The 13,189-nt window shown below is 35.4% G+C and overlaps 1 protein-coding gene across 6 annotated transcripts in view; it reads left to right on the forward strand.

Annotated features, from left to right (window-relative positions):
- The first annotated feature begins 306 nt into the window (after positions 1-306).
- The window catches only part of LOC110092915, a 55,056-nt gene continuing 42,173 nt past the window's right edge, over positions 307-13,189 (forward strand). For all 6 annotated transcript variants that reach the window (XR_002302644.2, XM_020817615.2, XM_028696709.1 and 3 more), the window contains exons 1-3: positions 307-463; positions 11,345-11,491; positions 11,584-11,766. Coding sequence is in view for 5 of the 6 variants with exons in the window: in XM_020817615.2 (XP_020673274.1) it covers positions 386-463; positions 11,345-11,491; positions 11,584-11,766 (408 nt within the window). In the remaining variant the exon portion in view is untranslated. The remainder of the gene's footprint in view (positions 464-11,344; positions 11,492-11,583; positions 11,767-13,189) is intronic.

The raw sequence follows: 13,189 nt of genomic DNA on the forward strand, positions 1-13,189 counted from the left end.
ATATATATTAGACGGGCCCCATCTTCCATCAGAATTTTTAACTTTATGTATTTACTACTTAAATACATCTTTTGAAGAGGCTATTTATAAAATATTAAATTATTTGAATAGTTGCTATTTGATTGAGTTATATTTATGCATTTCTTTCATCTTAATAATGATAATATAATTAAAATATTTATAATATATATTTTTTTAATTTTTAATCACGTGCATTTAATGCACGGACATTTTACTAGTAATAATAAATATATATTTCTTTAATATCTAATGGTTGATAAATGGCGTGCCACGTAGCTCAGACATGTCCCCCAACAACTAAATCCGCTCTAGTCTTCCAACAAACCCAAGCAGCACCTTCTTCAAAGGCTCCCACGCCTTCATCATGTCGGCCTCCAGCTGCTGCCGCCCAGCCGCAACTAGCTGGCCGACTTCCTTTATCGGCACGGCGCCTCGTTTCCTCGTAAGCGTCTATTTCAATCAATTTAATATAACTTTCCACTATATATCTTCGATTACTTTCTCTCCCAGTCGATTGGGCTTATGAGTAGAGCAGGTATGCACTGTTTGGGTTTGTGGTTTATTTTTGCGATCAATTTAGTAGGTCTATCATAAATCTTCGTCTTGACCACTGTCGTCACCTCCCCTTGTCGTAGCTTTCGGCTGCCGCCCACTGTTGTCCACTATTTTTCAATACATAAGAAATTTTCAAGGGGGTCTTTTCGTCCATCCAAATGACTCATGCGTTTGCTTTTTAAAATCATTCACCCTAATTGCCCTAAGTCCTACTTAAAATTCTTTCCACCAAAAGACCCCTTTGAATTTATAGAAACATGAACTATTTATAGATATAAGGAGGAAAAATTCTTGTTATTTTAATCATAAATCAAGACACTCCATTGGACGCTTTGAAATATTCCCCTTGATTATTAGTGTTTTTGGACATTTCAGTGGTTTAACAAACTCAGAATTGAGTTATATTAGACTCATTGGATTTGTTTCATCAAGATGCTTATTTAAACTTTGAATACGTAAAATTCAAAGAACTTTTGATCCCTTAAATGCCTTGAAGAGTTTCAAATATACTCTTGCGTATTTTACTTACAATGTGGACTCAAATTCATGCATTATTGATATATGTATTTGTCACATTGAATCATGTTTTCACAACTATAAGTTTGCCAAAAATGAACGTTTGATGGTCTCATAATCGTTTGATAGTTTTTGGCCCAAATATTTGGATGCTGTAAGATTTGAAAAATTGGGTGCTTAATCTAAGGAACTTTTTGGTGATATATCAGTTGTCATCTAATATTTAGATGTTAAAATTTATGGCATAAATTCATAACTTCAAGGCATAATTACTCCATTGACATTCACACGGGCTTCATCTCATGGACATAAACCAAATAATTTATTCTCGGCAATAATTCACCTTTAAGTGATGTTAGTACCTTGTTGATATGGAAATTGTTGAAAATTCATTTCAAACTTATCTTTAAGATGGCTCAAAATTGTTACTAGGTCTTGATTGGACTCTAAAAGTGTCAAAATTAAATCTACAATGTTAACAAATTATCATGGTATTCTCAAAAGTTTGAAACAGACATGTCATGGCCCAAACATTAGGACTAAATACCCATATACGAACTCAGTCGTTGACCGTGATATTTGCGCCTATGCCATGATATGTTATTCCATTGTTTGTTTCCTTTTTTTCTTTTTTTTGAAAATTTGAATTTAAAGTCGTTTTTAAAGGAATTTGGATAAGTAGGCTTTGAATATTTTGAAGATTCACTCCGAAAAGATCCCAGCACGTTATTGAAAATCCCTTTCTTCTTCTCTTGCAATATTATAAACTTCTCTTGGGTTAGGAGAGATCATAATTTTTCTCCAAGGCATCAACTTTTCTCTAAAAAAAGGTAAAATTTGTCCTGGAAGTGGGATAATTGTGAGTGGCATTTGAGGTTCATATTTTTTTCTAGTCTCTGATATACCTTCGAAAAAGAGGTCTCCATCCTCAATTGGATGAATTTGAATTGATGAGAGGCATAAAAGGTTCATAACCCTTGTTGTGAGGCTTTGGTATTTCTTAAGAAGAGCTCGAATATTCTTGTGTGGTTTGATTGATTCGAAGAGTGATATCTATTGTTCATGATCCCTATTGCGATGTTTTGATTTTCCTCTAAAAAGAAGTTGCCTACCCTCGTTTGAAGGAATTTGATCTGTGGACTGATATCTAAGGCTCACCATCCTTGCTGCGAGCTTCCATTATAGCTCCAAAAATGAGATCAACTATGTTCTTATTTGGATGGATTTGATTTGAGGAGAGGTATTCAAGGTCCATAGTCCTTGCTGTGAGATTTTGACCTTCCTCTAAAAAGGTCAGCTATCCTCATTTGGATGGATTTGAATCAAGGAGATATTATAGTTTTCCTCTAAAAACTTTAATTTTCCTTTGCAAAGAAGCTAATTGCTCTCGAACCCGTTGTTCAGTAAGAGCTATATGGGGGCTGATTCGATGGTATACCATCAACAAGGTGATGTGGAGATTATAGCAAAAAAGATGGTTCGATATGTAACATAGTTTTTAAGATTTTTGATCAATTTTCAATGATATTTGGTGCTTTTTCCCGTTCATGACCAAATTTTTTTGCTATGGGTTCTTCCACTCATCTATGCTTCTTTCAAAGGTGTTTAACTTAAAACTCCATCATCATAATTTTTGAAAGAATGTTCATTTTTTTAATGAATGGTCCTTTTAATGTGAGATTCTTCCTAAAAATTTTTAGAAATTTTCTCAAAATAATTTCTTTGAAAAATTTAAAGTAGCTATTCGTTAGCAATTCCTATGCTCCTTTATTTACATAGAAAAATTCATTTATATTTCAAATTAGCTAGTTTTGATCATTTTTGGTGTCATTGGAAAGATGACTTCTTTATATGTGTATATGTCTAGGATTTTAATTCATTAATCTCATATTTATGTTATCTCAAATTGTTTTTTTGTTGAAACACTATTCTTTATTTAAATAATTCGATAGAGTTAGGCAGAAGGTAGTGATGAATATTTTTGCATTTACAACCATTAGTCATTGCAATAATTTGTAAAAATTAGTCTCCCAACAATATGATAGTTTTGTAGAATATCATTCTTTAAAGTTTGAACATTTTATCAAACCTTGATGAATTTTGAAAGAAATAATATGTTTCTTCTAAACTTTATAGATTATCTCCTGAGTTATGGTAGAAAGATTTTATTGAATGTCAATTAGATTGTAGTGTTGAGAGTGAAAACCCATGACTCCGAAACCCTTGTATAGGAGTTTCTAGAAAAAATCAAGGATTGCGAACCCTTGAGGAGACTAAATTAACCCTTTAGATATCGTTGATAATGGAATGAAATCTCTTGATTTTATTGAGGTGATAAAAGTCGAGGTTGTTAGATCTTTAAGTTGATAGCAAGATGATATTTTCCTCTTATATGGAACAATGTGGGTTTTATCCTTTAGTTTATAGAGTTGGGTAGTCCTTACTTCCCCTTAGTGCATTGTGGCTTCTTGTGGCTTTTGTGATATTGAGACTTTGTAGGGATTCTGTAGTGAAAACATTGTCTTGCACTAGATGTCCTTTGAGACTTTTGAATCGGGGTGTTATCTTAAGATTTTTTAGATAAATGTAGACTATGCACACCATTTTCTCTCGTAAGATCCATCTTATTGACTTTTGAATAAAAATATTTTTATGCATAGTCGTGCCCTCTTGGGGCCTATGCGATGATGGTCTCATGGAGACTTTTGAATAAGGAGACCTTTGTTTGTAATGTTTTTTTGTGATCCATGCAATGATAAGTCTCATGAGGACCTTTGAATAAAGTGATTTTTGTTTCTGATTATGCTTTCTTGGGATCCATAGATTATGCCCTTAAAGATTTTTAGTGAGGAACCTCCCCAATATTATATATTTTTGGGGCTTTCGAATTGGTATGCTTTTTGAAATTTTTTAAATAAATGGAGACATTATTTATCACTTATCCTTTTGTGGTCTAGAGATTATTTAGCCTTTATAAGAACTTTCATTGAGGGCCTTGCCTAAAGTACCGTTTGGAGTTTGAATTGGTACTCCTATCTGGGAATTTTTTTTATTATGGAGCCCTTCTATGGGCTATAGGCAGAGATGAAGCTCTCTTGGAAGTCTCTTATGGTATTCTTCCTCTATATAGGATGCTTTGAAAAAAAAAATACTTTGGTTTAGATCCTTTCAACTACACCCATTTGCTAAACATTAATATGGACATTTCTTCAGGATTGCTATTTAGATAGAACCTCAAGCCAACTTTGTCAGTACAACGAACAACCACCTTGTTATTTTTGACACTGCATTAGGTGAAGGGTTTGCCTTGATCTGTCAATGGATGATAGAGGAAAGGAGCTATTTCACCACAATTATTCCCGATCATTAATGTTAACATCCTTTTGAAGCTGCAGCCAGAGTTGCCTCTCTATCGTGAGTTACTTTCCACAAATTACACTAAATTGTTTTGTGCTAGAATATTTATGATGATGGATGGAGAGTTAATCATCTAAACACTATTCGAAAAATACTGCACCCATAAATAAGAGCAACACATAAGAGACATGAAAAATTTTATGTGAAAAATTTGAAAAATGAAAAAAAAAAAATCATGATGCTTAGCTTAGTTGAAAAAATTGTATGAGTTTGATCAATTTGGTTACAAATGACTCCTGTTCTTGTAATTGGAGCAAGCATTGATATAATTTTAGAAACTTGAATCGTGGAAGATATTTATGAGGGTGGTAATAGTAATCTTGAGGCTCTTGACTTGTTATCAGGTGATGGTGGGTGCTTAATTTGGTTGTTTATTTGATAGTAGGAGAAATCAATCAATAGGCGCCAGACGTTGATAACTAAATAACATTGAATGGTGGCGGGCATCGAGTGATAGGTGATTAGGAATGCCATAAGTTGAGCGATAGTCTACAGTCGGCTTAGCCAACCTCCTAATAAGAAGGACCTAGTGATTAGGCCAATTGGCGTGTGGATGTTTTGGTTGATGGATTTTATACGTCGATTGTTGGCAGACATTAAGCAACAGTCAATGAGGAATGTCAGAGGTTGGATTATATCTGGTAGTCAGCTTTGTTGCTCTTTTTATAGAATGGGAGACTAGGCAACTTGAGAAGGTCGGCATCAGGCATCACCTATTGGTAGGTGTCGTGCAACAGTCAATGAGAAATATCAAAGGTCGGGTGATATCAAACTGTTGACCCTCATGTAATGCCCAAAAGAACAAAAGGGAGAAGAACTGAAAGTAGAAATCACGCATACCATTTACTCGATGGATCCACGAACTCTGCCGAAAGTCTCTGTAAATCCCGTTGAATCGGCGCCGAAACGATCACTTCTACACAAAATCTTCCATAAAACCCATGTCTCGTCTCGGTCGCTCCCCCATTTGAGTCGTTAAATACGACGATGGACGAGGCTTTCGGGGATTGCTTTTCTCTTCGCACTCCAGCTCCGATACCTCTCCTCTTCCTCCCGATCGTTCTTCCTCTAACCCACGATCTCCATAGCCACATAGAAGCCGCAAGCTTCAACCCTCTCCTCTGTCTGACTCCACACAGCAAACTCGACGTCAACTCCGGTCGAACCTCCCTATCTCCCGACCTTACGTCTTCAGCCGACCCATTGCCGTTTCCGTCCGGCCTCCCAGAGAGAGAGAGAGAGAGAGAGAGAGAGAGACCGATCCTACCTCTATCCTTACTGCCCGACTTCGCCTCCTCCGATGATCTCTTCCTGTCGGTTTGGAAGTCACGACATTTTTAAATCGGAAGCAACAACCGGAGCAGCTTGCTGTAAAGGTAGCAATCTCCCTTTCGTGCACCTCTTCGGCCAAATCCCGTAAATGTGTGGAAAGGGGAGAAAAATTAATTTATTTTAATTATAATTGTGCGATACATACGATGAAATGGGGATACCCATAAGTACCCGCTTGCGGGGAAATAACTGCCTTTCTTGCAAAATATTTTTAAAATACCCATACACGCTTTTCTTAGCGTGGTGGGATGGGAGCCCGGTGCGATACATACGATGAAATGGGGATACCCATAAGTACCCGCTTGCGGGGAAATAACTGCCTTTCTTGCAAAATATTTTTAAAATACCCATACACGCTTTTCTTAGCGTGGTGGGGGATCAAAAAATACACGGCCGCGGTATTCTCTAAAGAGGGCACCTACCATACACGCTTTTCTTAGCGTGGTGGGAAAGGCCCAGTTTTCCGTAGTTTTCCCCTAAACGGGGGAGACGCCGGGAGGCTGCTGAAATTTCGGGTGAATGTGAGACTTGACTTGAACCTGATTTGGACTCAATTGAACGGTGGACTTATGAGATCGGACTTGAACCAAATGGACTTAAGTAAACTTGAACTCAAATAAATTTGAAATCATAAGACTTGAATTTGATTGAACTCAAAAGGCTACAAAGGACTTGACTTGAACAATTTGAGCAAGGACTTAGACTTGTCACATGAACAAACGAAAGTGAACTTGAATGTGGACCGAAGCTGACAAAGAACTCGAACAACAGGGGACATGCATTTGAACTTGGTTTGAACCAAGTGAAAGGGACTTATGAACTTCGAAATGATATAAAGAGCTTTAATTCAATTGGAACCTAAAAGAAAAATACAAAAGGATATGCTATAATTTGAACCTCATTTGACCATGATTTGAACAATCATGGGGACTTGTAACTTGACCAAGGAGAACTTGAATCAAAGCTCAACTAAAAGAATTTCATTCAAACTTGACTTGAATAGTTGAACTCAAACTTGAGCCTCAACAAACCAAGTCTTGAATATAAAGTCAAACTTAAAGCAAGCTTGAACAGATGATGTGAACTAGACTCTTGATTAAGAGATACATTATCAAGATGCAAACATCAAATGAGAGCTTTAAATTCTCAAATACATTCAAGAAAACATTGAGATGTAAACATATGTTCATGGTAGACAAGGAAGCTACTACATCTTTATCACCAACAAGTCACCATCTCCAAGAAGAAACATCAAAGGAAAGAGATCAAATGCAAGTAAACAGTAATTTGTAGTGGACAATAATTTTGCTAATATAACTTGCTCACAAGCATTGATAAAGGATGTAGCTCGACAGATGCCACACTAATATGTGGGATGTGTAGATTCTACGAATCTTGGCAAACAGTGATGATGAAAAATGAACTGCAAATGCAATACCCTACAAGCGAATGCCAGTTATCTTAGGGATGCATGTGATAGTCCTCATAAGTACTGAAAGACATACATAATGAATGTAGCAACATATCTACTACCTACAATAGTGCAATGTCTAGTAAACAAGATATTACGATCTCTTTTAAGTTTTGGAGATTGAGGTGCTATAAGTATAGTAAATTTCTAGCTCATACGCACGAAGAAGTAGTTAGCGGGTATAACTCAGTCAGCTATCAACATCAAAATTCAAGCACACAAATCGACCTTCATGCAATCAAGAATAGAAGATCTGTAATACATACAATCTCTCAACGAATACAGATGTATGTATAACATGCCACCCAGGGGTAGATGCAGAAAGACTTTAGTAAATGCAGTATTCTGTAGTCAACCTCAATCTACAAATGAAAGAATACATCTACCTACAGCAGTAGCGGTTGCACTGAAAAAATCAAAGACCACAACAAAATGCATGTAGAATACGATAAGTACAAGCTTCTACGATCCAAAGCAGGAGATTTGTTAGTGCACTATAATCCACCTGCAGAAAGCAACAAGTAGTGCACGATAGTATACCTGTACAAAACAGCGAACAACTGATTCAGAAGCTGCTACGCCACGCCACCGAATCCGCAACACTCGTACTAGCGGACAGAAGGCGTCTATAAATACTTTCAAAATACCCGTGCACTATAAACTGTATACACATAGGTACACTAAATGAGTATATAAAAATCACCCGCATGGGCCCCGACGAGCATGTTATTGATACACACGTGACGTCTAGGGATGTTGTGCGGGTCAATAAGTGAATTCTAGTTCGAACCCGATCTTCCTATACGGATCAATAGGAGTCGACAAGGTTCGAACCAAACAACAAATATGAGGCCGTGGCGACCAGAATATTTGTTTTAATACATTCATATTAGGCCTTCAAGACCTATAACAATAGAATTCACTATCAAAGGGCATAAAGCCTACGAAATCTGATCCTCTATCGATAATTCGATAGAGTTGATAAGATTTAATCAACAAAAGAGAAATGATCCCGAGCACCCCGATGATGGCCGTGTTGAATGCAGATCTCAACCGAAGGGGTTCCCAAATATTTTCAAATATCTCCCAAATATCCAAAGTCCATTTCAAATACTCCAAAGCTCCACAAAGTCCAAAATCAAAAAAAAAAAAAAAATCAAAATCCCAAAAATATTTAAAATAAAAATCAATCCATCAATCACTCAAAGCAAAATCCATCCACCCTCCGCAACAGTTTGCCGATGTGGACAAATTCAAATATAACTTCAGCTCACAAAGAGCCAAATGCCTAGTCGAAAATATCACTAGGATCCATTCTCAAAATAGTCTCCTGCTAGTAAGGATGTGGTACGTGTCCTCTGACCGGCGGTTTGCCGCCAAATTGCATCGCAGGATAAACAGTTATGACCCGGGGCCCTCTGAACTGAGTGGTTTTGCTGCCAAATGGCACCACGAAATACCGGTTATGGCTAGTGCCATTACGTTCCTTATTGACATCAAATACTTGAGATATGAATCAATAGGATATGATCGATAGGGCACAAAGCCCTCTGTTAGCTAAGGTGGATTCAAATTTGTCCCCTTAGACAAACATCTAACCTAGGTCTACAAGGTCCCCTTGGACGAAACAACCCATGGCTGCCGACAAGGATCCTTCTGTCAGGTTGGGTCGACTACCTCCTCTGACTAAGTAGATCAGGGACCATGATGGCCCAGGATGACAGAACCATGGGATCTTGATCGGGTCCATCATCCATTCCCCCACCATCCACTTTAAGTGCTAGGTGGTGAAATTTCCTATTTTAAATATCAAACTTTTCAAACCCTTCCAAATACCCAAATTCAAACCCGCAGAGATGAAGCTCTCTTGGAAGTCTCTTGTGGTATTCCTCCTCTATATAGGATGCTTTGAAAAAAAAAATAGTTTGGTTTAGATCCTTTCAACTACACCCATTTGCTAAACATTAATATGGACATTTCTTCAGGATTGCTATTTAGATAGAACCTCAAGCCAACTTTGTCAGTACAACGAACAACCACCTTGTTATTTTTGACACTGCATTAGGTGAAGGGTTTGCCTTGATCTGTCAATGGATGATAGAGGAAAGGAGCTATTTCACCACGATTATTCCCGATCATTAATGTTAACATCCTTTTGAAGCTGCAGCCAGAGTTGCCTCTCTATCTTGAGTTACTTTCCACAAATTACACTAAATTGTTTTGTGCTAGAGTATTTATGATGGTGGATGGAGAGTTAATCATATCAACACTATTCGAAAAATACTGCACTCATAGATAAGAGCAACACATAAGAGACATGAAAAATTTTATGTGAAAAATTTGAAAAATGAAAAAAAAATCATGATGCTTAGCTTAGTTGAAAAAATAGTACGAGTTTGATCAATTTGGTTACAAATGACTCCTGTCCTTGTAATTGGAGCAAGCATTAATATAATTCTAGAAACTTGAATCGTGGAAGATATTTATGATGGTGGTAATAGTAATCTTGAGGCGCTTGACTTGTTATCAGGTGATGGTGGGTGCTTAATTTGGTTGTTTATTTGATAGTAGGAGAAATCAATCAATTTGTACAATAGGCGCCAGACGTTGATAACTAAATAACACTGAATGGTGGCGGGCATCGAGTGATAGTTGATTAGGAATGCCATAAGTTGGGCGATAGTCTACAGTCGGCTTATCCAACCTCCTAATAAGAGGGACCTAGTGATTAGGCCAATGGGCGTGTGGATGTTTTGGTTGATGGATTTTATACGTCGATTGTTGGCAGACATTAAGCAACAGTCAATGAGGAATGTCAGAGGTTGGATTATATCTGGTAGTCAGCATTGTTGCTCTTTTTATAGAATGGGAGACTAGGCAACTTGAGAAGGTGGGCATCAGGCATCACCTATTGGTAGGTGTTGTGCAACAGTCAATGAGAAATATCAAAGGTCGGGTGATATCAAACAAATAACTTGGTTTCTCTTTTTATATGAGGGAAGATTGGGTGATTGGGAATATTAATGCCGGATGTCGATGTTGTGCATACATCATAATTGATCATTGGTAGGTGTTTCGAGTGAGCTGACAAGAAATGTTAGAGGTCGGGTGACATCGGGCTGTCCACTTAATCACTCTCCTTATAGGAGGGGGGAAGATGGATGCTCTTGCTAGGTGTGGAACGACGATCAATGATTAACTTAATTGTTCTACTTATAGGAGTGGAGATTGGTTGACCATTAAGGCTTACCTCAAACATCGATGGCTAGTGGTTGTTGGATGCGTAGTTAGTTGACATTGGGCACCGGCTATTGTGGGCATTGACATTGGTCAATAGCTAGCGTTGGGTAACAACAGAGAGAACTTTAGAGAATTCTCCTAGTTTGGGAATTATCTCTAACAAATGGCCTCCATTTAATGTGTAGAAACATGGGGCATTTTTGTCATTTCTACCAAAAAGTCAGGACACTTCATGGAAAGATTCATAAATGCACCCCTTGTCATTTGATGTTTTTTGGACATCTCAATGCCATAGTGAGCTTATGAATTGTGTAATCCTGGACTCACTAGCTTTCTCTTGTCGAGTCGCATGTTTTTCTTATAAATATACAAAATTCAATGGACAATTGACCCTTTGAATTTGATTATTTGTCAAACTAGAGTATTTTGTTTAGAAGTTTGCTAAAAAGGATGTTCAGATGATTTTGAAAGCAATTTCTAAACTTTTAGCCAAAATACTTTACTGCTTTGAGAAAGTCTGTAGTTGATTAGATAAATGTGACGTATCAAAATAATTTCTTGGAAGAACTTTGATATTCTGTTTGGTTTAGATTTTCCTTCCCAATTTACCAGCCTTTCATTCCTCAATATTTTTCTAACAGATTAAGAATCCTTTCTTCTTCCGTAGTGATTTCTTTTAAAAAATTTTCCCAAATAACTCATGTTTCAATGAGGGCTTTTTAAAAAAAAATTGCCATAATTTACTTGATCTGATTTTTATTGTGCACTTGCTTCATATTTCTTAACATGCAGGAAAATTTTGCTTGCAAACAAAGTTCTCGAAGTATGGTGTCTCCACATAAGATAACTGCACTATTTTGGGGATCTAAGAGGACTGCAGAGCAGCGAGAGCTGAACCCATCGCTAGGGACATTTACTCTTACAGGGTCTGCCCGAGAGGTGCTTCGTTTTTCTTTCTTTCATCTGGCTATTTTCAGTTTGATTGGATCAACTCATGCAAATGTGATTTGTTTTGGCCTATGTGTATTCAGGATGTATCAGGCCCAGGAAGGAGGCCCCAACAACTCTCTGTTTCAGTTGTTTCATCCCTATCAGATATTTCTTCCAAGGACTGGGATGCATGTGCAATGGATGCAGCTGGACCTGAAAAGCTTAATCCTTTCCTTACTCATGCTTTCTTATCGAGTTTAGAAGAATCAAAATGTGCGGTGAAGGTTAGTCATTCCTACACTTACATGCTCACCTTCTTTTCTCCATCTAGTTAGTTCCTCTTTCTGGCTAATCTATGCTTATTTTGTATACCCTCTTTAGTAGATTTTCTGTCAGATTAGTTTGCTTTATGATTTTCTCTTTAACAAATAAAATGCAGAATATAGCTTGAAATTATCTGGATTGATAGTTTTGTTCACAAATATAAATGATTTTCAAATAACTTGACATATTTCAATTATGATTCAATGATCGATTCATAGTATTTAAAAAGTACGCTGCAGTCATCACAGTTTTGAAAAAAATGAATAGATATCACAGACATGCACTTTTTCGCATAGCTTCATCCTCATGGAATGGCCTGGGGGCCTAATTTTTTATTTATTTATTTTCACTTTACTTATTTCTCTAAATTTTTCCTCTCCATGTCAGTAGCTGCGATTTTTTTTTTGTTTTTTTCCCATAGTTGCCCCCGTTTGGCTGCTGTTCTTGCATTTTGGGTCCCACCATACTTCTCTACTTAAAAAATTACTTTTTTTTTGGGAAATAAAAAATTCCATCAATTTTTTTATTATTTTGAAAACCTCATATCTCTTTTATAGTAAATTTATATAGATAAAATATATATTTAAGAAAAAATTTGACCGTTACATAATAACTTAAATATTATAAAATTATATTTTATTTAATATAGAAAAATATAATTACAAGCCTTAGGTTATAAGTAAAAGTTAATAGTTTATAAAATAAATTTAAATTATGAAAAAATTAAATGCATTTATTTAATAAATAAACTATTACTAAAGAAATAGTTATATAAGTAATTAAAGTAAGAGTAAAAATAAATTTCATTTATTACATATCTCGCATAAGATATTATAGTCATGATATACCTTAATATAAAATATATATATAAATATAGTATATATATAATATAGTAATTTGTAAAATATGTTTTATTAGTAAAGAAATAGATTATAAAAAATGTAATATATGAAAAGCAAATGTCATTTAATAAAAATAATATATATTTTGTAATGTCATTTATATAATTGTTTTTAAAATTATTAATGCTAATTATAAATTAAGTTGATATTAAATTATTAATCATAATTTTAATATTTAAATTTAAATAGTTTAATTGATATGTTAATATACTTTATTTACTGTATAAAGTTTAAATAATAATTAAAAGATACATCACTAAGTATTTCCGTTAAATACTTAAATATTTCTATTTAATTATTTATATTAATAATATCTAATAATCTATATTTGAATAAATATTAACTTTATTAATATATCAATTATTTAATTATAATTATTTATTAGTTGTGTCATTAAAGTTTTTTAATATTTTAAATCAAAATAATTTAAATACTTAAATGAAATTGTTTATATTGTTTGGATAAGTTTAAAGTAAATACA

Source organism: Dendrobium catenatum, unplaced genomic scaffold, assembly GCF_001605985.2.
Source record: "Dendrobium catenatum unplaced genomic scaffold, ASM160598v2 fragScaff_scaffold_821, whole genome shotgun sequence".
Classification (NCBI taxonomy): Eukaryota; Viridiplantae; Streptophyta; class Magnoliopsida; order Asparagales; family Orchidaceae; genus Dendrobium; species Dendrobium catenatum.